General features: G+C 39.7%; 1 protein-coding gene across 13 annotated transcripts in view; it reads right to left on the bottom strand.

Annotated features, from left to right (window-relative positions):
* Positions 1 to 596: 596 nt before the first annotated feature.
* The window catches only part of nrcam (neuronal cell adhesion molecule), a 58,996-nt gene continuing 37,857 nt past the window's right edge, over positions 597 to 21,735 (bottom strand). Inside the window, exons 3-33 of one of the 13 annotated variants that reach the window (XM_023350089.1) lie at positions 21,037 to 21,218; positions 20,713 to 20,730; positions 20,200 to 20,305; positions 18,982 to 19,175; positions 18,778 to 18,900; positions 18,525 to 18,695; positions 17,377 to 17,488; positions 16,984 to 17,168; positions 16,399 to 16,530; positions 16,096 to 16,239; positions 15,883 to 15,994; positions 15,372 to 15,538; positions 15,139 to 15,286; positions 14,938 to 15,062; positions 14,434 to 14,463; positions 13,805 to 13,906; positions 13,236 to 13,433; positions 13,067 to 13,137; positions 12,751 to 12,976; positions 12,423 to 12,538; positions 12,067 to 12,274; positions 11,821 to 11,943; positions 11,549 to 11,725; positions 11,297 to 11,329; positions 10,213 to 10,278; positions 9,376 to 9,498; positions 9,115 to 9,270; positions 7,515 to 7,646; positions 7,312 to 7,390; positions 6,666 to 6,677; positions 597 to 4,902 (exon numbers count right to left, since the gene is read on the bottom strand). In XM_023350089.1, the coding sequence (XP_023205857.1) occupies positions 4,668 to 4,902; positions 6,666 to 6,677; positions 7,312 to 7,390; positions 7,515 to 7,646; positions 9,115 to 9,270; positions 9,376 to 9,498; positions 10,213 to 10,278; positions 11,297 to 11,329; positions 11,549 to 11,725; positions 11,821 to 11,943; positions 12,067 to 12,274; positions 12,423 to 12,538; positions 12,751 to 12,976; positions 13,067 to 13,137; positions 13,236 to 13,433; positions 13,805 to 13,906; positions 14,434 to 14,463; positions 14,938 to 15,062; positions 15,139 to 15,286; positions 15,372 to 15,538; positions 15,883 to 15,994; positions 16,096 to 16,239; positions 16,399 to 16,530; positions 16,984 to 17,168; positions 17,377 to 17,488; positions 18,525 to 18,695; positions 18,778 to 18,900; positions 18,982 to 19,175; positions 20,200 to 20,305; positions 20,713 to 20,730; positions 21,037 to 21,130 (3,918 nt within the window). In that variant the 5' untranslated portion in view covers positions 21,131 to 21,218 and the 3' untranslated portion in view covers positions 597 to 4,667. The remainder of the gene's footprint in view (positions 4,903 to 6,665; positions 6,678 to 7,311; positions 7,391 to 7,514; positions 7,647 to 9,114; positions 9,271 to 9,375; positions 9,499 to 10,212; positions 10,279 to 11,296; positions 11,330 to 11,548; positions 11,726 to 11,820; positions 11,944 to 12,066; positions 12,275 to 12,422; positions 12,539 to 12,750; positions 12,977 to 13,066; positions 13,138 to 13,235; positions 13,434 to 13,804; positions 13,907 to 14,433; positions 14,464 to 14,937; positions 15,063 to 15,138; positions 15,287 to 15,371; positions 15,539 to 15,882; positions 15,995 to 16,095; positions 16,240 to 16,398; positions 16,531 to 16,983; positions 17,169 to 17,376; positions 17,489 to 18,524; positions 18,696 to 18,777; positions 18,901 to 18,981; positions 19,176 to 20,199; positions 20,306 to 20,712; positions 20,731 to 21,036; positions 21,219 to 21,735) is intronic. The other 12 variants (XM_023350091.1, XM_023350090.1, XM_005799074.2 and 9 more) reach the window with 12 other exon arrangements.

Genomic DNA, 21,735 nt, shown 5'->3' with positions numbered 1-21,735 from the left:
CAATTGTTTCTTAATGGATCATTATCGATGCGAAGATCACTCGTGTTTTCATTCTTAAAAGAATATAAGTGAACATCTCTCAAAATACTGCTCAACGTATCACCTAAAGGTGAAGTTCTGCAAGTTTGTAAACTTACTCAAACATGGCTGCCTTAAAGAATAAGGAAGGAACGCATTAATAAGTAAAGAAGGCCAACTGTAATTCTGAAAATGCTGCAGAGACACGAAGTTTAAGTAGAACAATCTGTGAACACAACATCGATTCTTTATGCAGTCGATAAATCTTGGCTTTATGGAAGTGGAAACGCATAGCAGTTGTGGAGGAAAACATATTGGATGCAAAAGACATCAGTCTAAAGGCGACGTTCACATTTCACCAGGAGAACAACATTAACTACACAGCCTGAGCTACAATGAAAGACGTTTAAATCACACTCTATTAACTATATTGACAATGGTCCAATCAAAGTCCAGCCCTGATTCTACAAATTGAAAAGAAACGTTCAAACCTTTAGAGATTGAATAGATACACCAGGTGGAGCCAAATCTCTCACTTTAACATGTTGCACTGCAGCAAGGATACAAAAATAAACTGATTTGAAATCCCGAAACCAACATTTATTCGTTCTTTTTTTGTACTTCATTTAAAATACAAAATATTTTGCAGTAGTATATTGTGAAGTAAACCATTCAACAGTCTTTCATGCTTCTCATGTAGCTTCAACATTTACCAGAATGTTATAATTATATACTGTTTCAGCCAGCAACATTGTTTCCAGGGTATTCACACTGAAATGCACCCGTTATTGAGTCCATGCCATCCTATTGTATTCTCCAAATTACTAGTATATTTTTCATTTTCCAGTGCACAATCCTAAAAAAGGGGATCTATTTAGGACAATCTGGTTGTCCTAAATTAGGTGTGCATTTTGAAATAATAGTCCACTTAATGTTTTTTTTTTTGTAATATTTATATATATTAAATATAAAAAGGCAGAAAATGTGCATGAACTGCCAGAAATAGAAACAATACAGGTGTCACAAGAGCTCAGTCACAAGTGAAATCATCAGAGGTGATACCCGATACTGTAGGCTAAACATGTTTACCTGACGATAATATAAAAAAACCCAAAAACAAACAGAAGTTCACAATAAATCAAAGAGTGAAAACTAGAAGCCGTCTAATTCCTCACAGTCTAACTTCCTTACGCCATGCCAACTCTGATCTTAACACGTCTACGCTCAAATCAAACCGTTATTTACAATAAACAGAAAATATATATATCTACACGCGGTGTTCTGGCATGTTGAAACCTAAAAACTTGATGCAAGTTATGATAAGACATGAAAATGCTTGAAAAAAAAAACAACAAAAAAACAAAAAAGAATCTCCTATGTCCAGAAGGAGCAAACTACAGGATACACATTGGAACAATAGAAAGCAGTGTGCACTTCACGCATGCACACACACGCTCGTGAACTCAGACATTCACACCTGTACTTCATTGGCAAAAACATGAAACCTGCACTCAGACTGTAATAACATATACTGCAGAAGGTAAGCATAAATGCATAAATCAAAGTCACCAGTGCAATCACTCCTTGAAATGAAACAAGCAGTATTTTCATTCACATAAACGGATACACTTGTATCCACATTCAGTATTATTATTTCCCCCTGCCCCCACTTATTTTTCCCAATGGTGACGGTTACAATAGGACGAGACAAGATGGTGAAGCTGGTTCACACTGGCAGTTATCTGGTGAGCAGTTTGGCAGTAGTCTAGTTTGGGTTTTTGATGAATGAGTTGAGAGAGGGAACATGAACGCGCGATCTAGTTTCCTATCACATGCCCGTTTTAGAATTGCTTAACTCTCAGCAAGATGCTTTCTTTGTAGAAGAGGATGGAAGCTGAATAACATGATTGTCGACAAAGCTACAACCATCGAGAGTTAAAGTAGGTTCCTTCCACTTACTGCCACTTTTGAAATCTGTTTTCAGCCTGGTGTAGGAACCCGGACCCCTAAGAAAATATGGATTCATTAACATTTTTTTCAGATACTGTAAAAGAAGTCGAGGAGGTAATCGGAGTCTCACATCAGCTAACATCCATTCGATCTTTCAGACCTTCCAACCACAGGAAACAAACAAGGGCACCTTTGAAGAAACTCTAAAAAACACAACCACGGAGGGGGTTTTCCAATCACGTCAAAGAATATCAATTCAATTTGTTAATTTGTTCTTTATAGCTTACAAAATGGTCAAATCTGTCATATTTTCTGGCAAAATAAAGGTCATTATCAGCTTTATATTAAGGACTATTTGAAACAACAAACTTTTTTTTAAAAACTCTTTTTTTCATGAGGCGCCTTCTATGAAGCTTTGAACATCCACCTTGTTTTTAAAATTTCTGTTTGCATAAATTGGCATTGAACTGTGGACCTAAGTATCTGCTTCCTACCAAGGCACTGGAAACCATGCTGACAGCTTTGTGATTACCAACACGTCGCTAAATACCTCCAATATTCTTAGCAAACTTGTACGATTAGAATATTTCTGTAAGTACGTGTACATAAAACGAAGGTGGAGGATTAATGCCAGTGAAATTAATGTTAAGATGGAAGAGTGTTGACAGGGTTTGCACTGCGGGTGGAAGCAATAGACAGCGACACTGGATCAGTCATTAGTGTTGAGCAACAAGGGCACAATGCAACAACAATAGAATATAATTTAAACGATGGTAGAAACCATGAGGCTACAAGCAGATTGTTTGGGACCACAGTGGCTTGGAAATGTGCTGATACTTTTACTTTTTTTATTGGCTTTTGCTACATTACAACCTTAGCTTCAATGTATTTTTTTAATAGCCAACATAAAAGTTGCATGACTGTAAAACGGAAGGATGAGGATTGATGGTAACCAACATTTTTCCAATTGTAAAATAGGAAAAGGGTGACGTTCATTTGTGCTCTGCTTCTTTTATGCCTTGATTTATCCAAACAAAATCCAACCATTTTTCTACATCTGCCTGTTAATCGGAGGGTTTGCCTTTAACTTTTGAACAACGGACAACAGAGGCATTCACCCTATAAGACAAAGGACATCAGAGGGCATGCAGACACTCACAGAGGCCAGATATATGGCATGCATGTTTTTCAGTTGAGGGGGAAAAAAAATCAAAGAACCTGGAAAGAACCCATGCACTGTATGAACAGAAAATCCCCCTGCTAAAACTTTAACCAAGGAAACTCAAAAGTTTCCAACTATCAGCACTTGCCTTTAAAAATCACCAAGGAGGAAATACATTGGGGGATGTTGAATTTTTGCATAAACGCTTATGTTTTGTCCAAGTCTTAGAGTTTGGTTAGAGAAAATCAGTGACCAAACCGTATCATGGCGACTTTCATTAACCACAAATGGAAAGAGTATGACACAATTTGCAAAACAAAACGAGCCTAACTTAAGCTTCTTTGCCAACATGCAAAACGAAAAAATGTGGTGGAAATATAACACAAGAAAGAGGAAAAGTTCCGGTTTCTAGATTTGGAAAGCTGGTAGAGACATACCCCAAATCATTTTCACCCGCGAAGACAAGCTTACTGTGTTTCAGCAAAGTACAAATGCACGCCACTTTCTTAGATTTTCATAATGAAAAATATTTTGAGAAATCTCTGTGTCAATTATGAATCACCTTGTGTTGGTCTCTCCTGTAAAATCCCAATAAAATTCATTAAAATATAAGGTTGCAATGTGAGAAAATGTGAAAACATTTAGTTTAGCACTGCACTGCTAGCGTGCGACACCAGGCTGGCTCCCGAGGCTTTTCAGGCACTACGACCGGACACCCCTGACCTGGAAATATAGCTCCCATTCTTTCTCTAGCACACACGCACAAACAGTCCACCTGTAATAAAATAAAGAAAGGTAGTTAAATAAAAACACCAACTAGTTTCTACTTTGAGTCACTCTTTTCGCAGCTGGAACCACAATACCACTGCTGCCATTTTTTTCTTCTATATGTCAAACACCATATAACACTTTTCTGCAAGTAAGAAAATAACACCCTGGCTCATAGGCGTGCACCAAATACAGCGTAAGATGCAGCATACTTCTGCAAAAAAAAAAAAAAAAAAAAAGACAATAGGAAAGTAAAATGCCTAACAGACACACAATTTGCTCCATGCAGTTGCTTATGAATGTGATTCATTTATATTAGCCTGCCTGCGGATCATATGCCGTACTTCCATCAAATATATATATATTCGCTATATTTATCATGTTTGTAAAGAGATCACTAACACGCACACGTACACTTGGCCACACTCATGTTTCAGTCTGAGCGGTAAAATCCTCTCTGGCACATTTTGTCTGCTTTTCAGCATTGCCCGCTGTCTCTTTTCTTCTTTTAATGGTTGTGGGGGATTCGTAAGTGTGTGTTCACTGGTAGGTCACAGTGCGACTGGGGTCGACGGGGTGTGGAGATGAGGACATGTCAGCAGTCTTGGTGTAAAGGTAGCCTTGACCACCAGAGTGACGGCAACCACAGGGTAAAAGTAGGTGCCCACGACGGCTGTCGCCTTAGCAACTGTCACCACCGGGATGATCACATTTGCCAGGGTGACGCGGGGACAGCCGTAGCAACCGCTGCAGACAGGAGGCGGCCGCATTAGACAAACGAGTTCATGGCGTTGACAGGCGACGGCGCCTCCGAACTCTCATTGCCCTCATGCGTGTCCTTCTCCTTCTTGCCGCTGTACTGGCCGATGAAGGAGCCGTCCTCGTTGAACTGTCCATCCCCGCCCTCCCCGTAGTCCACTAAACTGTCGTCGCTCTCGTCGCGCCGCACCGTCCCGTTGGATGGTGTCCGGCTGCCCTTCAGTGGCTTGTGGTCCTCGGTGTCACTGTTAGAGGGCGGGAAGGTAAAGCAGCGCAGAATCACTGAGAAATTATTCATACCGTTGATCGAAATTCAGACAGGCTCTTCAAACACATCCACATTCTACAGCTTTTCCACTGCACAAGCGTTACAAGAACAATGCCATGGTGGCATTTCTTGATGCCAAATTTTAAGTCTACAACAATTAGGCATGGGTCAAGTCATGGTAAACAATGACTTTCTAGAACCTTCCATTATATTGTTTTTGTGGCATAAGGTGGTTGCTGCAGACTGAGAGTAGGCAGAGGGAAAGGAATTTCCATGAACTTTCATCTAATGTTTATGGAAAGTAATTTTTCACTATTTTTAGCACAATATTTTTTTAACAAATACTGGCAACAACATGCAAAAGTTGGAAAGTTTGTTTAATTAAACAGCCTACCGAAGGCAAGATACAAATGGAGAAAGGATTCTATCACCAAACATCATCTGATTTCAATACTCTCTACTATCTATCTATTATACCAGATCATGCCTAATTACAAGTACACAAATTAATTATGTCAACATTTACTGCACAAAAAAACAAACTGTAAGTTGTTTATATTACATTTTATGTTCCTGTACTTGTACAGTGGAGCAGCTCAGCTACATAAAAGTATCATGTAAAGCGTTAGTGCTTCAATGCTGGAAGCCTGTGCACTAATGGAGGAAGTCTGCGAAGTGCGTGCTGTTTGACTTGTTGCAGTGCCCCAGAATAAGAACTATTTTAGTCAATATGCCAGCAGGTAACATGCAGCAATCCAAAATGCAATCAGAATGTCTATTTTGATGCTGCATTTCAGTAAGAACTCCTTAATCTAGTCCTTTTTTATTGCAAGCTTTTCAAGGATAATATCAACACAGCCTTTAGATTTTTTTTCTTTACCGACTGTCTATTTACAATCAATAAAGCAGTATTTATTTGTTAAAATGATGAAGGTAGAGTAAATAAAAGTAACTGTTTTTGTGTTAGACCATTTACTCAGGTAATACAGACCCAGTTACACATGGTATTAACTGAAGGGGATAACTGGTAAGTATGTTTTAAAAACTGTAGAGAAGTTGATAACTGATTATTGACACAACATTACAGATGGTTTGAAATAAAGTTGGAAATACCACGCTCTTCTGCGCCACACTAAAACAAGTAACAAAAAGTTCTGCACATACGAAACTTAGACCGCTCTCTTCAAATTTAGGCAAGTAAACATTTTACAATTAAGGAGGATCCAATGGCATAATAGCTTGTCTTTCCCATTTTGAAGAGTGACACTAGGCGATTGTAACATTAGATATATGTGTCAGGGTGACATTATGGAACTACATAAAATAGATACAGTTATGTTAAAGCTTTTTTAAACAGAGCTACACATGAGCTGCCACTAAAAAGTAGCCATGTCGGCATCGACAGTGAACAAAATGAGATGAGTTACGGTGAGCTCCATTTATGACTTTTGGACAACTGTAAGCACAGAATTGTTTTTTTTTATCCATTGCATGAAAGCAAAAACTACTAACAAGGAGACTAAGACAGCTTTAAAAGACAACAATGTCTGATTTCCTGAGACTATTGTTCAAGTTATTAAATGTTATTAAATGAACAAGACTGTCACCTTAATGCCAGGTGTAAACTGGGTCTGTGTTGATGCTGCTTGTCCCCACAAATTAACCCACTAAAGTTAGAAAGCGCTTGAAAAGCAACCGAGGGCTGCATTAGGTGCATGCTGGTTTTATCGCATGTCTTACCTCTCCATTGACCTAAATCCCACAGAGGAGAAAGATAAAAATGCAAATTTACATAAACAGCACTTTATGGATAATTCATTCGTTTTTGGCCACAGAAAATGTATATATCTCACAAAGAATGAAAACTGACAAGGATGCTAGTTTCCATTTGCATCTTTGTAAACCAAGCATGCAAATGGAAAGTAGAAAATAAACAAACAAACAAACAAAGCTCCTTTAATAGTTAAACCAAAGAAACTAAATTATTTCAATACTATGTCTCTAAATTCCAAAATACACCTTGACCAAATAATGTCAACATTATGTCAAGGTTCTTAATTACATCTGCTAAATCAGATGATCTCATTGAAAAAACTAATAATGAATTGGTTGCAACATTTTAGAATTAGTTAGTGTACATGACTAGATACGGATTAATCAAAACTTTTTCTGGATTACAGGGTCAATTAGGCGGCCAATGAAAAGGTGAGTTGGTAAACAAAGCATGTTTTGAATTTTGCCTTGCCTCAATGGAGCGTTTGAAAATGGAGCCAGGTGAAGGGGAGTGTCTCTGTAACCTGATGGCAAGTTTTACATACATAAAGTAAATAAAAACACACATGTATTTCTTACTATACACTCTATTGTAAAGAGTGTTTTCTCTCACCTGTACTCCCCGAATGTTCCATCGTCCTCCTTCATAGGTTGGATCTCTGGGTCTTGATGAGCGTCTTCTTTCTCTTTCACTGCAGTAACACAATGAGAGCCCTTTAAACATGCACTCTTTAAACATGCACTCTTTAAACATGCACTCTTCCATTCCCCGCAGGCCCCAGTTAGGTCTTTTACTGTTGCCAACTGTGCCTTTACCTGGATATTTGCCACCTTTGTTTCTCTTGATGAAGCACACGATGAGAAGCACCAAGATCAGGAGAGCGATGGCGCACATCAGTCCGATAAACCAGCCCTGCGTGGCGATGTCTACCTGCCGGTTGGGGACAGCTGGAGGAAAAGACGGAGAGAGACAGGAAGGGAAAAAGAACAAATGGAAAGTGTGAGAACAACTGACTGAGTACATTTGAAGAGATGCACCAATAAATGGGCGGGAGATCTGAAAAATGGCTGACTCAGCTTAACTGACCCAACGGCCAGTGACTGTCTGGTTAGAACATTAAAAGTATGAAATCTTTCCTATTGGCACATTAGGAAACAAGGTGCACTGCAAGCACTCTTCGACGTGGAAGCTGTTACCTACCAAACTCAAAACGTAGCTATTTTCTGTAGCAGTGAGGTGTTTAAAATTAAGTCTGAAAAAGCACAAAAAGAGAAGTTGTTGAGAAGAGACTGTTTTCACATAAAAAAAATATCCTCAGCTCATCCAAGTAGCTATAAATAAAAAGGAAGCAACTGTTCTTCTGTCTTATCCTTCCGAGGTTTTGACTCTCTGTTATGGAACCTAGTGGATTTATAAAAGCTGGAAGTTAAGCTAACGGTCCATAATTTCCATTAACATACAAATAAAGAAAATTGTTCAGGTTAGTAATCCTACCCACTCACATAGTGGCCACTCTTACAAATATTTATTGACTGCTCACACTGCGAAAATGGAACAAATCAAACAAACAAAAAAACCATTAAGTGCTGTTTTAGGTTTGATCAAACTGGAGATCTGAAATCTGCCACAAAACTTGGTGCATCTCTTTACATTAATAGTGAAACTTAAATGTTTGGGTGGTTCTCGTCATGGAGTCCAAAACTAAAGTTGACAGAGACTTCAAATTTTGAAATAAAAATACTAATATGGATCAACATGCAGTTTTTTTTTGAGACATTAAGTAAAATGACAGAGTGAATAGAACACAAATAACAGAAAATATGGATATTAGAGTAATTATTAATGTCACATGCATTTATTTTGCTTTGTTCTTTTTTTCTTGAAGTTTATTTCTTAATTTATTATAATTTCATACGTAACATGTCATGTCTTTCATAATCCTTTTATTAAGCAAAAAAAATTGTTTTTCTTTTCTGAATATTATTTGGGTCCAGAGAGAAGATTTAAGGATTTGAAAACTGCACAGTTAAAATCCCCTCACGTTTCGCTGTTCTTGTCTTTAAAGATTTGAGTTTATTCCTGTAAGAGTTGCTTTTGGATTACATGCATCACAACTATTGAGCAAAACACCACCAAACGGCAGGTCTGACTTGGACACAAACTCCTCCCAATTTTTCAATAAAATCTTTCTGACAAACAGATCTTTTCAAGAAATCCACTATTTTAGGAAAAAAAGAACAAATTTTGAAAGGAGCACACACGAAATGAAAATGACCTGAAGTAAATGACGACAGCTACAAAACGACTACGTTCACGGCCGACTGTAACAGTCGACGCCGGGTGACTGAAAATAACAGAAAACTGACTTAAATCAAACAGAAAAGACAGTCTGCACCCTGAGGCACGCCGCCTCACCTGGCACTGTTACCGACACTTCTTTGGTCTTGTGGACCGCCGGGCCGGCGCCGTCTCTAGCTACCACGCGCACAGAATAGGACGTCCCCGGCTTTAGGCCTTTTATAGTATGCGAATGTGTACCATTTACTGACTCCCTTTTCCAGTCATCATCACCTGGAAGTGGTGCAGCGCATGGAGAGGGATTAGAATCGGACAACATTTGGAATAGCTGCATGCGCAGGGCATTCTGAAGATGGAGGAAGCAAGGAAATGCCTTACTGTTCTCTACAACATATTCCACAAATAAAATCTTATTGTGTCCAAAGTATTCCCAACTGATCACTGGGCCTTCCTCTGACACAGATGCGTTAACTGTTCCGAACACAGGCCCAGCAGAAGGCACTGGGCAAACAAAAGAAAAAACAGACGTTCTTATTTAAATATGAAACAGAAATTTCAGCTTAGAATGTTTTTCAATATAATCAAGTTACTGTATACTTTTTTTAAAAAAACCTACAAAATACATTTTCAATTGCTACTAAAGAGTCAAAAGTCAGTGCATTCACGAACATGAAGTTCGTAGGATCATTTTTCGCATTTTGGTTACATAAATAATTTCAAAATTAAGCCAAGATGAGAAAACAGTACTATATTTTTATAAGTCGCAAATGTCCTTGTTTTTTCTAACTGTTTCTGTGACATAGTAGAAAATAAATAAGTTAGTTGCTGCAAAAACCTCAATTCCTTGTAAAGACTATGTTACCCTGGAGTATAAATCATACAAGGAACTAAAGTAAAAATGCCTTCATTCCTACATAGTTCAATACCACATCATTTAGAAACCACACTAAAATTTGTCATTTATTCGTTGATAAGTTATTTGGTAAAAAAAAAAATTAAAAGTCAGAATATATGTCCAGAAATGAAAGTTGATCATCAAAGGTTAGTTTCTCCAATGTATGATATCTAAAAAAACACCCATCTTTCTTCAATAAATAAATGACTCAATAGGTTCTTTTCGGGGTCTACTTTTAAGGGAAACCATTTTTGCAGCACTCAGTGTAAGCCAGGGTAGACGTTTGGATGTGAAGTTAGGGGCATGGGAAGTGCTTGTACCCTTGTGAAGCGGGGGATGTAGAGACAGAGTGATGGGGGAGGTTGGGTGAGGGGGCTCTGTGGGGCCTGAAAGGACACGGAAAGAGTAAGACAACACACATACAGTGCACGTGACAAAAGGCAACATACAGCACTGAGATAAGATATTCTGTACTACCTCTGAGCTTTGTCATTTAGAACGCGTTCAAACACTGAATTGATCGTTGTATCCAGACCAAAATAAGCCAGATCTGAATTACAACAAGGCAGGCATGCACACTAACTGGGCTTGATTAAAATCTCTTATGTAGCAGATCAAAGACAACAGGTAGCAGAAGGTAACAAGGCGAAGGAATTATAGAGTAAGGTTAGACAGAGAGAGATTGCAAGCATAGCAACAAGGCAGTGTGCATAAAGGTGAGATACAACTGAAAGCAGATATTCACATAAAGCTCATGAACACACATAACCGTATTTTTTCTCAATGTGACATTAAATCAGATTTGAATGTTTCCTGTTCCAGCTCGTCAAGGATTACCAAAATCCTTACAGATTGTTTCTTTGTCTTTCTTCAAAGTCAAAAATTAACATACACTATAATTACTACACCATTAATCTTTTTGAGGACGCTCAAATGATGATGTCATGGCATTGTAAGGTTCTGAAAGGTTAATATACCAGCTAATTAGAGGCGGAGTAGGTATGTTGCATTGCTTCCTTGTTGGATATTATAGAGAAATGACAAGAAATCAGCAAAGGTGTCAGGAAGAGATTTGCGAACCTCCGTAAGTCTGATTTATCCTTGGGTACGTCTTCCAAATGTCTGAAGGAGCCAAATGCCTCCAAAATATTATCTATAAGGATAAACGACCATACAAGTTGTTGATATTTAGCAAATAATTGTGGTAATTGTAAATGACCTAAAACAAGAAAAATTTTGCCTGATTTTAAGTCACATAATGAAAAAAAAGGTTACATGTCAATTTAATTTGTAAATATCTAAGATTAACTCTAAATATAGTTATAAAATATGACATCCTAGGGATTGTTTTGGTTTTCTAATGGAAAAAATATCATGCAAACATGTTTGAGGCACACATGTTACCTTTGCCTGGCTGTATAGTGGGCTGAATAAGAGCTTAAAAGAGAAAAGGAAAGACAAAGACAGGGCCGTAAGACATTAAATGGGGGATAAAGAAGAGCCTCCTCATGGTTGTCCATTTTAAAGGAATCTTTAACCCAACTTTAGTTCTAACCCTCAGTAATGTTGCTGATGTAAGATACTGACCTTTTCTGTCAATCAGAATTTTGGTGTGAATCACCTCAAGCTAAAAACCGAAAACACACCAGGCCATACCTGTATCCATGGCTGTAGACGCCTCTTCTGTGATTTCCGGGCCAGGGCCTTTTCTTGTCCGAGCCTTCAAGTAAAACTTATAGAGCATGCTTGCGTTCAGGCTGGTCAGTGTGATGGTAGTCACGTTGGCTGGAAAGGTCACTTCCTTGACTGGTCCCAGTTCACTTGTGGTATTAACTGTTGAGGAAGCAGAAAGAGGTCAGTGACGGGAAATGAACGACTACATAAAAGTAGAAGAGAAAACAAGTTATTCGGTGTCCGGTTATCCCTACCAGCGTGGTATTTGAGCGTGTATCCTGTAAGGCGTCCATTGTTGCTCAAAGGTGGGCCCCATTTTACCGTAAGAGTGTCCAAACCGTGGTCAGTCACTCTCAGAAAAGAAGGAAGATCCGGTACTGAAATACAAAGTTAAGCCACAGTCAGGACTTATTATGTATTAGAAATCTCTGGAATTGGTATGAAAAAGGGTGTATGAAAGCCAACTATTCAGAGGAAATCGCTAAACCTTATATACGCACCTCCTTCGGGGGTTTCAAAGGTCTTTTTGGGGCTAGGAGGTCCTTCTCCTTTGTTATTGAACACCTTGATGAAAAGGTCGTAGACACTGTAAGGCTGAAGCCCCGGCAGCATTCCCTCACTGCGGTTACCACTGAAAGTTAAAATCTGCTCCTGCTCGTCTGCTTCTTCCTGTTGGTCTTGCTGGCCTCGCACCCGACGGTAGTACACCTACATAAAAGACACAAAGACATAAGCGCTATTTTGAAGCCTGGTCACCAAATGTCCTGGTTTATCTGAGTAACTGAAGTCATGATTGCACATTGGTCCAAGAAAAACCAAAAACTAACAAATTTCTGTGGATGAAAAAAAAAAGTACCTTGTATCCTTGCAGTTCACCTCGGACAGAGGGATTTGATACTGGCTCCCACTGAACTTCTGCCAGCGTGCTGTTAGGAACGGTGACCTGGACGCTACCAGGAGCAGACAAAGGCTCTACCAAGTGGAGATACACCAGTGTTAGTCATCAGCATGGAAAATGATACTGTGCTACTGTGTCTGAGGCAACTACACAAAAAAAACAAAAACACAAGGACACGTGTTGAGAAAGTTCAACATTTTAAACTTGCTCAACGCTTTTTCTTTTAAACCTATCTGGTCGAAAACAAAAAACAGAATTCATGGAAACATCCACAAAATTCACTCACTGTCTTCTCCCGAGTATCCAATCACAACTGTGGGCTCAGGTGCGTTGCCGTAGTTATTAAAGGCTTGAACTTTAATTTCGTAGGCCACATAGGTTGGTGTTCCAGAAACAATGAGCTGGGAATCGTTGACAACATTCTTCGAGGCCCAGTCGTCTTCCACATCCTTTTGTCTCCACTGCACCTTGTACTGCAGTCCTGGACCATTTGACTGAAATCCTGTGAGGGGCTACGCAAGACAAATGTTAAAGAGTCTATTGACTAAAAAGCTGAGGAACACAGTTTTAAATCTAACTAAACTCAATCAAATCCTTCTTACCTTCCAAGAGATGACCAAGTTGTCGGACTCGGTTCCTGCTCCTTCCACATTTGTTGGATTTTCATCCGGAGCTGAGGAAAATCAAATAATAATGGACGGCTCACTCTGTACATCTGGGAACCTTAAACGTGAACGACTTGTTAAGTAATCAATGAAAAGTCTTTACTACCTGAAGGGTTGGTCCTGTACTGCGCCGAGGGGTTACTGGGGTCGCTGTAGCCGACGCCATTCTGAGCCAGCACTCTGAACGTATAGTAGATGTATGGAGAGAGCTCTAGCTGAGCCGTGGTGGTGGTACCAGAAACTTCTGTGAGGTTGACCCAAACTCCTGGCTGGTGGAGTAGATCCATGTATTCAATCAAAAAGTCTGGAAAAGAAAAATGCACAATGTTACTAAGACCATATAGATGGGAAAGTAAGGATCTTGATTCTAAAATGCCAATTTGACTAGTACTGAGTTTCTGCACTGGCATAGGAATAATCATGTTGGCATCCCCTATCTTTGCATTTTATACTGTAGCCAATGAGATCATCGCAACCTTGGGTATCGTAACATGAGTAAATTTCTTCATGGTTTGACTCATGCAAAAAATATTTTATAGAAGTGGCAACATAGGAAATAGTGTAAAGAGAGGTTCACACAGGGAATTTACGTTTTTTCATTTGTTACCAGTTCAAATCTGACATCAAAGTGCAAAACTGAATGAATGAATGAATCAGTCAATCAATATTTCGTACTCTGTATTGGACTGTTGTTTTCATCTCCGGGGATCCAGGTGAGCTGAACACTTCTCTCCATCTGGTCGGTGAGCTCCAGGTCTGTCGGAGGGTCCGGCTTTTCTGCAAGACCGGTCAGAGTAAAGCTAGTACTCGACATCCTGCCGGTGGGCTTTTAATTGTTACACAGTAAAGGGAGCATGTTTGAGTTTATAAAGACATATTTAATGTACCATTATGACGACAAAAGCAAATCGTTAAAATTCAGCATGAGCCTTTTGGTGGAATGTATGTTTTGTTTTGGGTTATTTCTACATTCATTTCATGATGACTTGCGAATCCCTAACACGTTTGCGTAAGTTTGCTAAGTTTTCGGTGAAATTTTATTTTGCAGCAATTGGATATCTCCTACACAGGTTTTTCACTTTTAGCTCATTAGATCTAAGTGCTGAACTGGATGTAGGGGGGAAAAAAATCAATCAATGATGCTTATACACACACCCACAGTTCTGACAGGAGAGAATGTGAAAACGGCTGCATCGAAGAACTGTGGACATGGAGAAGAAACTAAAGTGCCAAAAATGTAAACATAAATAATGCAGGACATGACAAAACGGACCGGATGGACTGAATGAAAGCTCTAAGTTTACCTAACACAATTGGTGGAGGAGGAGTTGCCTCTGATAGCAAGAAAAATAGAGGAAAGTGAAAAAGGAAGATAAGCTGTTAGTAGAAGACATTTTTGAAATGCAAGAAAAGGCAGGAAAAACACGACTGAAACATTAGGTTATCACAGAATCAGCAAAGATAAAAGAAGAGGACAGTCATTTGAATTCATGGAGCTTAAAGATAGATTCTGATGTACAATAAGTGATTGTTCTTGCTTGAATGAAGTGCTGGGCTATGATGCAGTGGTTAGCCCAGTCCAAATTGACACAACATGTCAGCAATAAATCAGATTACATGTGATTTCCCTCCACCTACCTTCCCCACCCCCTCAGGTGCTTGAGTCACCCTCAAGGCGCTGCTGCCCTGGGTGGTCAGCCATGTTGCGCGTATCACCGACCGTCAATGTTTGCAATGTTTTTTAACTCATGTAATGTAACGAATGCGTCAGAGAATAACACGTTTAAAGCAAAAATGTGTCAACGCACCAACAACAGTCAGTGTAGCGCTTGCAGAGTCCTGATCCAGAATGGTGTTTGTGACGCAGGTGTAAGTGCCTGCATCATCATCTGTCACATCTCTGATGATCAGACTCTCATCGTCCACCTCAAACCTGCATGGATTACCAATGAAGAGGTTTTAGTATCATTATTATCGCTGTCGTGTTTTCATCTGAAGGTCTGCTGTACCTCTGATCGTCTGGTAGTTCTCCGTTATCTTTCAGCCATGTCATGGTGGGCATGAGGGTTTTGTCGTGTTTGACTTTACACTCAAACAGAGCACTCATTCCTCTCTGCACCTTTTTGTATGTCGGCTGGGTGAGGATGCGAGTGGGTTCTGGAGCACAGCGTTAATAGTAATTCATATTTACAGATAGAACATAAATAGAATCATTAAAGCAAATTTTCTATCTCTTACTGACCTTTAACTTCCAGGAAGACATCATTCTCTTTAAATCCTAGGTTATTGGTGGCGGTGCAGGTGTACTTCCCACTGTGTAAAGGCTGAGCCACGTTGATTTCCAGCGTGCCGTTCTCATGGATCACATAGGAGTCGCCGTTCCTTATGCTGGTCTGACCGTCTTTAAACCTGTATTGAAAAATTGAAAAGGACACTTTCGTTATTGTGGTTTTGGGAAACACAAGAAACTGGAAGACTTCTGGTCAAGTTTGTTCATAATGTCTACGGATGGAACCAGAAACAGTCGATGCAGTCCCCGCTCAAGCAGTTTAACAGAAAGGCTGTCTGACAGACACAAACAACAAGCCAGGAAACAGCTATTCAGCTTGCCAACACGTCTCAGTCACGGCTCTCCTTTACATATGAGAAACTGAATCAAAAATTTTTCGACACTGAGCAACCGTCAGTTTTATGCCTGGAAGAAAACGGCAAAATGGAACAGTGACCGACTTGGTTTCGGTTCCAACTCCTACCATGCGATGGTTGGTATCGGTGAGCCAAAGGAGGCGCAGTCGAGCAGCGCCGGGTGGTTCATGATGACTCGGTACACTTGGTTTGGCAGAGTGAGAACTCTTGGTGCTTCGGCTGTTGAACGCACAGACAAACATTGTTGCTGGATTTCACTGCTCACGTGCATGTCTGCGTATTTGAAGATACGCTAACAGGTAGATAACGTTAAAGCTTACCCAGCACATTTACAAACGCATTAGCCATCAAGTAACCAAACTCATTGGATGCATTGCACTGGAAGACGGCACTGCTTCCCGACTGTACATTGCTGAGAATCACGGTGTCCTCCTCTATCTTTGGGCCATTTTCTTCATAAACATCTAGGACAAATAAAAAAGGAGATATTTTTGTCTTTCTGACACACAGCTTTCTGGCACTTCAGTCAACTGCAATGCAGCATTTGATCGAATTCGTCTGTATCTTGTTTCACCGTAGTGTATATTGCAGTGAACAGATACTAGTCTGTTTGCTTTTTTTACCCTGTATTGGACGTCCATTGACAAACCAATTAATTTTTGGCTTGGGATTTCCATTAACACGGCAGGTTAGGATGCCGGTCTCATTCGGAGCCAGTATCAGGTTTCTGGGAGCACTGATCCAGAAAGGAGCAGCTGGGGAGGGAGAATAAAAACGCACAATGAGATTACTGAGAACATGACTCCAATCCTTTAGATATGCTTGTCTTTATATACGCTTATGCAATGACGTTAGGGGAAGCAGACGAGCCAAATGCATTTTTTTACAGTGTACTCCATTGCAATTAAAAGTATGTAATCAGCAGATTTTGGTGAATTTATTTGGATTGTACATTTTACTTAAATCAAGCACAGTAGCACATTAAGCGATACTCAAAAAAATCTTTAGAACCAAGATGTTTTTGCTTTTTTTCCTCAAACTTAAATGTTGCAGATAACTAAACAAAGTAAATAAACAAGATTTTATATTCACACCTGGCTAGGAAGGCTTGGGTAATTTTCTCCCCAAATAAATTATTAAGTATTATTAAGTCATTCAAAATTGATGAAGAGACAACAGTAAGTAAAAATCTTTGCCGATCTTCAGACCTTTAACGGTGACTTTAATTAGGTGATGTGCAGAGCCCAGCTTGTTGGTCGCTGTGCAGCGGTATTCGCCAGCATCGTCTTCATTCACGTCAGAAATCTTCAGCGTTTTGTTGAAGTTGGAAAAGAAGGCCCTGCCACTCGGCAGCTTCCCTGCATCCTTCTGCCATGAAATTTCAGGAGTGGGTCTTTTCACCGAAAACACAAAGATCAACTTCATGAGACCGTTTTGTTTTTTTTGTGTTTTTTTTTTTTGCAATTTGTGTTGCATGCACCACTTTGTGTCGGTTCATCATATAAAATCCCAACAAAACATGCTGAATTTAGTGGTTTTAATGTGACAAAATGTTGGGAGAAGTTCAAAACATGTATTTAAAAAAAAAAAAGCCAACTTACAATCCCTCAGCGATGCATTCCAGCTCCAGAGTCTCTCCTCTCAGAACCATCTTGTTGCTCGTACTGCCGCTCGGCAACTTGAAACCGGGGCGACGCTCCCCCTCTGGATTGCCTGATCACAGGAGGAAACAAGTGGGAATCTGAGTCAAGCCAAAGCAGCAGCTAGCTTAGACGTTGGTCTCACCACAACATTTACAAGAGAAGCTTAGTATGTGGAGATGTGAAGTCAGGAAGGGATATTTACGACAATTAGTTAGAGGCACTACCAAGTCAAGCTGTTTTCTAAATGTGATAAGATGGGACAGAAAATAATTTATGGTACCAGAATAAAAGAAAGACACATGTTTTATACATATTTATTCTTTAATATACTCTTCAATTTGAGACTTGTGTTGCGTGTTAATGTAACTACACAGGGAGTGTGTTGAGGCCAAGTTAAAAGGAGCATGTTTATGCCAGGGGGTAAACACAGGGCAGGGTTCACACTGGGAATACACCAACAGCACTCACCACTATAGAAATCAGTCATATTATAAGCAGCCAAAGTCTCATTCATTGTTTCCACTGGAATATGACAAAAGAAACATGATAACCATGCAATACCAGGAAGTATAAAGTTGATGTTTACTTTCCCTTCAATAACATTTTCTAAGTGTTGCGTTGGAACCATCGTGACACCGAAAGATGTGCACTGCGTTATCTAATACATACATGCAGAGAATGTATGCAAAAGAAGCGCTGTACATTCTCTTTACAACTTTTACACATTTCCCCACTTTTAAATAAACGTCATGGTATTTTACTGTAATGCTATGTATCTTATGTAAGCTGATTATGAAATAAAACTTTCAAAAGTGTACTGTGTTCATATATTCGGCTCTCTGACTTTGATACATCCAACAAGCTTCTCTCAGAGGCTAACTAATTTGATAATACAATCAACGGATTTCATTGCATTGCATTAATACAATCAACCGATTTCATTGCATTGCATGAAATCCGTTGAAGTTTGTGATAGTAACATGTCAAAATGCTGACAAGTTCAAGGTGTATAAACGCCTGTTGCAAAGGCACTGTATTAACCAGAAACAGTGGCAGCCACATTTCGACTTACACAGACAAAACAAACTTTCACTGCCTGGACTTACTGTTGAGCACCACAACAGAGATGGGCTGTTTCTGCTGGATGGTCTGCGTGTATGGAAAACGAGCGTAGCAGATGTAATCGCTCCGGGTGTCTTCTGGGAGAACGTTGGAAAAGTATAGGTCTCCGTTCAGGGCCTGGGACACGCGCTTGTTCAGCGGCAGCTTCTGGAAGTCTGAGGAAGGACACAGCATGTCAGGTGTGATTAATGTGTGGGTATACAAGAACGCGGCAAAGTTTGCATTCAAACGACTCACTGTTATCCATCCAAAAAATGACAGGAGGAGGCAGGCCTGCCGGGGGTCGACATGGAAGCACGAGAGAAACCCCCTTCTGCACCAAAATCGCCTCATTTTTCTCCTTTGACCACAAGGGGGACCCTGCGAGTCACAACAACCAAACGAGGGTGTTGTAAAAACACATTTCAGAATAACTGAATATTATTTATTGAGGTGTCTTACTGGACTGCCTGATCATAATGGTGTTGGACAGAGCTTTGCCATGCTCATTGCTAGCTGTACACTGGTATGTTCCCTCGTAGGCATCAGCCTTTTCTCCACTGATATCAATGACCAGCGTTCCTGAACCGGGCTTCATCAGGACTTTGGAGTCCTTCTCCACATCAAAGTTGGTGCCGTTCCTTGTCCATGAAAAGCTACAGATAACAAGAGTAAATAATGTAGCTTAGCAGGAACATAAGCAAAAAAAAAATAAAAAATAAATAAAATAATGCAGGTCATTTATAAAATACGTAAAACGACTAATGTTTTGACGTCAGCTTTGGAGCTTTGCGAAGAACAAATTGTTTTTGTCCAACTTTTAGTGTTAGTCATTTCAAAAACATCTTAATTTTAATTGTATAAAAAGAATTGTTTTTATTGCTCGCCAATGGTACAATAAAACTCTTATTCATGCAGAATCTCAGATCCTTTTCATCCATCTTCAAATACACTCTGACCAGCTTTTCCGTCCCTGCTGAAGAATAACTTTCCTACAATATGACGCTTCAAGAACCATGTTTAAGCGTGAGGATGGTTGTGTTGAGCGTGATGTGCAGTAATAGTGTTCTGCCTCACAAAAAGGTGTTTTACATTTTGAGTGAAAAGTTCAGTTTTGGACTCGTATGAGCAGAACATCTTCATATATTCTCGCTGTGTTCCCTACAACGTTTGTAACCGGGTTTCTTCTAGCATTTTTGACAATTGATTATTTTATTTTTTTTCTTGCCAGTCTTCCATGATCCCCAGATTGGTTAACTACTTGTTAAATAAAACGTTCTGTCAACAGATACTCCCGCATAAGCTGTGGATGTCTGCTTCCAATTTATGCTCTCCTTGCCCAACCAGTCAAGTTTAGGTGGACAGCTGTGCATTGGTAAATTACTAAAATGTTGATGGGATTTGTCATGTTTCAAATTCAGTACAGGTTTTGATTCAATTTGCCTGATTCTAACATATTTGATCCAATGACTGGTGGCAAATCAGAGCAGCAGCTAATCCACCCTTCCGGGTGTGTTTCTTAACCGCCAGATCTCCAAGACGACAGTTGCTATGGCAATTTATCTTCTCCACTTGCCTCCAGGTTAAGTTGCCCTCGGAAGTGGGGCTGTAATTTAGCGGAGAGGGAGCACGGCAGTGGCATTAAATCATTCAATAAGTGTTTTGGAGTTGCCGTCTCACCTGGGATGAGGCTTCCCTTTGGCCTCGCAGTGAATGACGATGTTCTCCCGCGGATCAAAGATGTAATCCTTTGGGGATTGCAGAGTTATGGTGGGGGGTTGAGGCACTGGAGACACATCCGTAGAAGAATGTTTCATACACACGTCAGCACTGAATTCAATGTAGAGACGCGTTGTATAAACGAGGAGATGAACTATTCAAGCAACAAGCATGCTTAGCCAAACTTGTCAGACAGGATTTGTGGAGCAAACAAAGACATAAGCAGCAATCTCTCTCCTGAGTAGATGACTTACCATTGTTTAACTTCAAAATTACACTTCAAGCAACACTCCAAAGCCAAGTAAGGTGCTCAGTAGAGTTATGCGGTTGGGCGAAAAGGCAAACAAACGAACAAAAAAAAAAAAAAAAACACTCCATGCACATTGTTACCCAAGGCACACAAAGAGGAAATCAATACATTCGAAAGGCAAAAACTGCACACAACAAGCCAAGGCTATTTTTTAGGCAACTTACATCCTTCCAGTACTTTAGCTTTTTGTCCCCCATGACATGCCATACAACGGTAATAGAATATTGAGGAGAAGTGTTAGAGTTTCTTCGGATGTCTTGCAAGGAACAAGCAGCAGATTAAGTTGAAAGACAATTTATTTTTTTAGAGTTTGATAGAGCCAGCGTAATCAGCTTTCCCACGTGTAGCTTGCATTTTTTGTGGAAGAAGGTGGAATAAATGCAAGAAGAGGCTTTTCACAAACACTGGAGTCACAGATATCAATTTACAGAAGAGAAACACCACACAGCATCGGTTGCAAATTATATGTTATTGTGAGTGATACTTACGATCAAGAGGCACTTCAAGCCCTGCGGTCATGTGACTCAGCAGTATCAATAGTACAGCTTCAAGACCTGGAGTCCATTTTTGTTTCTTGTCCATGTTTGTGTAAGTCAGACCCCGAATGATGATCTTCCCTCCAGGGTTAACAGTAGCAGAAGAGTGACCAGCTGGTGAAGAAGAATCAACTCTACAAAGATATAAACACATAAATTAGTAAAAATGAACTTTATTTAACATATATTTTCTTTGTTTCATTTTAGGCAGTAAAGAAATTGCAATATCAACTCCCAGCCTAAAGTTTAAATTAACATTTTGATGCAGCTGTAACAGTTTTTTTGGAGCATAATTGTCATTTCCATCATCACAAGTATAGCCAGTGTGAAAAATACTTCACTATACAGCAAATCTAGAGACGGCGACGATCCGATCCAACACCAATATTGAGATCCGTACTGAACATGGGAGACCATCAATCTACAACCCCTGCAGTGAGTTCAGTGCACCTGGCTTCTGGTTAATTCAATTATATTATTAGAAGTGATTTAATGGTTTTTCAATTCATAAAAAAAAAAGAAAAAAAAAAGCAATGTTCGAAGCATCAGCATCAGTTTTGGTAAAGTCTCTTGAGCCACCCTCAATCAATCTTAAGACAGTCTACAGTTTGAATTTATCCTTTCTACAGCTGAAAAAAATGCAAATTAAGA

Source organism: Xiphophorus maculatus, chromosome 17, assembly GCF_002775205.1.
Source record: "Xiphophorus maculatus strain JP 163 A chromosome 17, X_maculatus-5.0-male, whole genome shotgun sequence".
Taxonomy (NCBI): Eukaryota; Metazoa; Chordata; class Actinopteri; order Cyprinodontiformes; family Poeciliidae; genus Xiphophorus; species Xiphophorus maculatus.
This window is presented reverse-complemented; position numbering and strand designations above follow the sequence as displayed.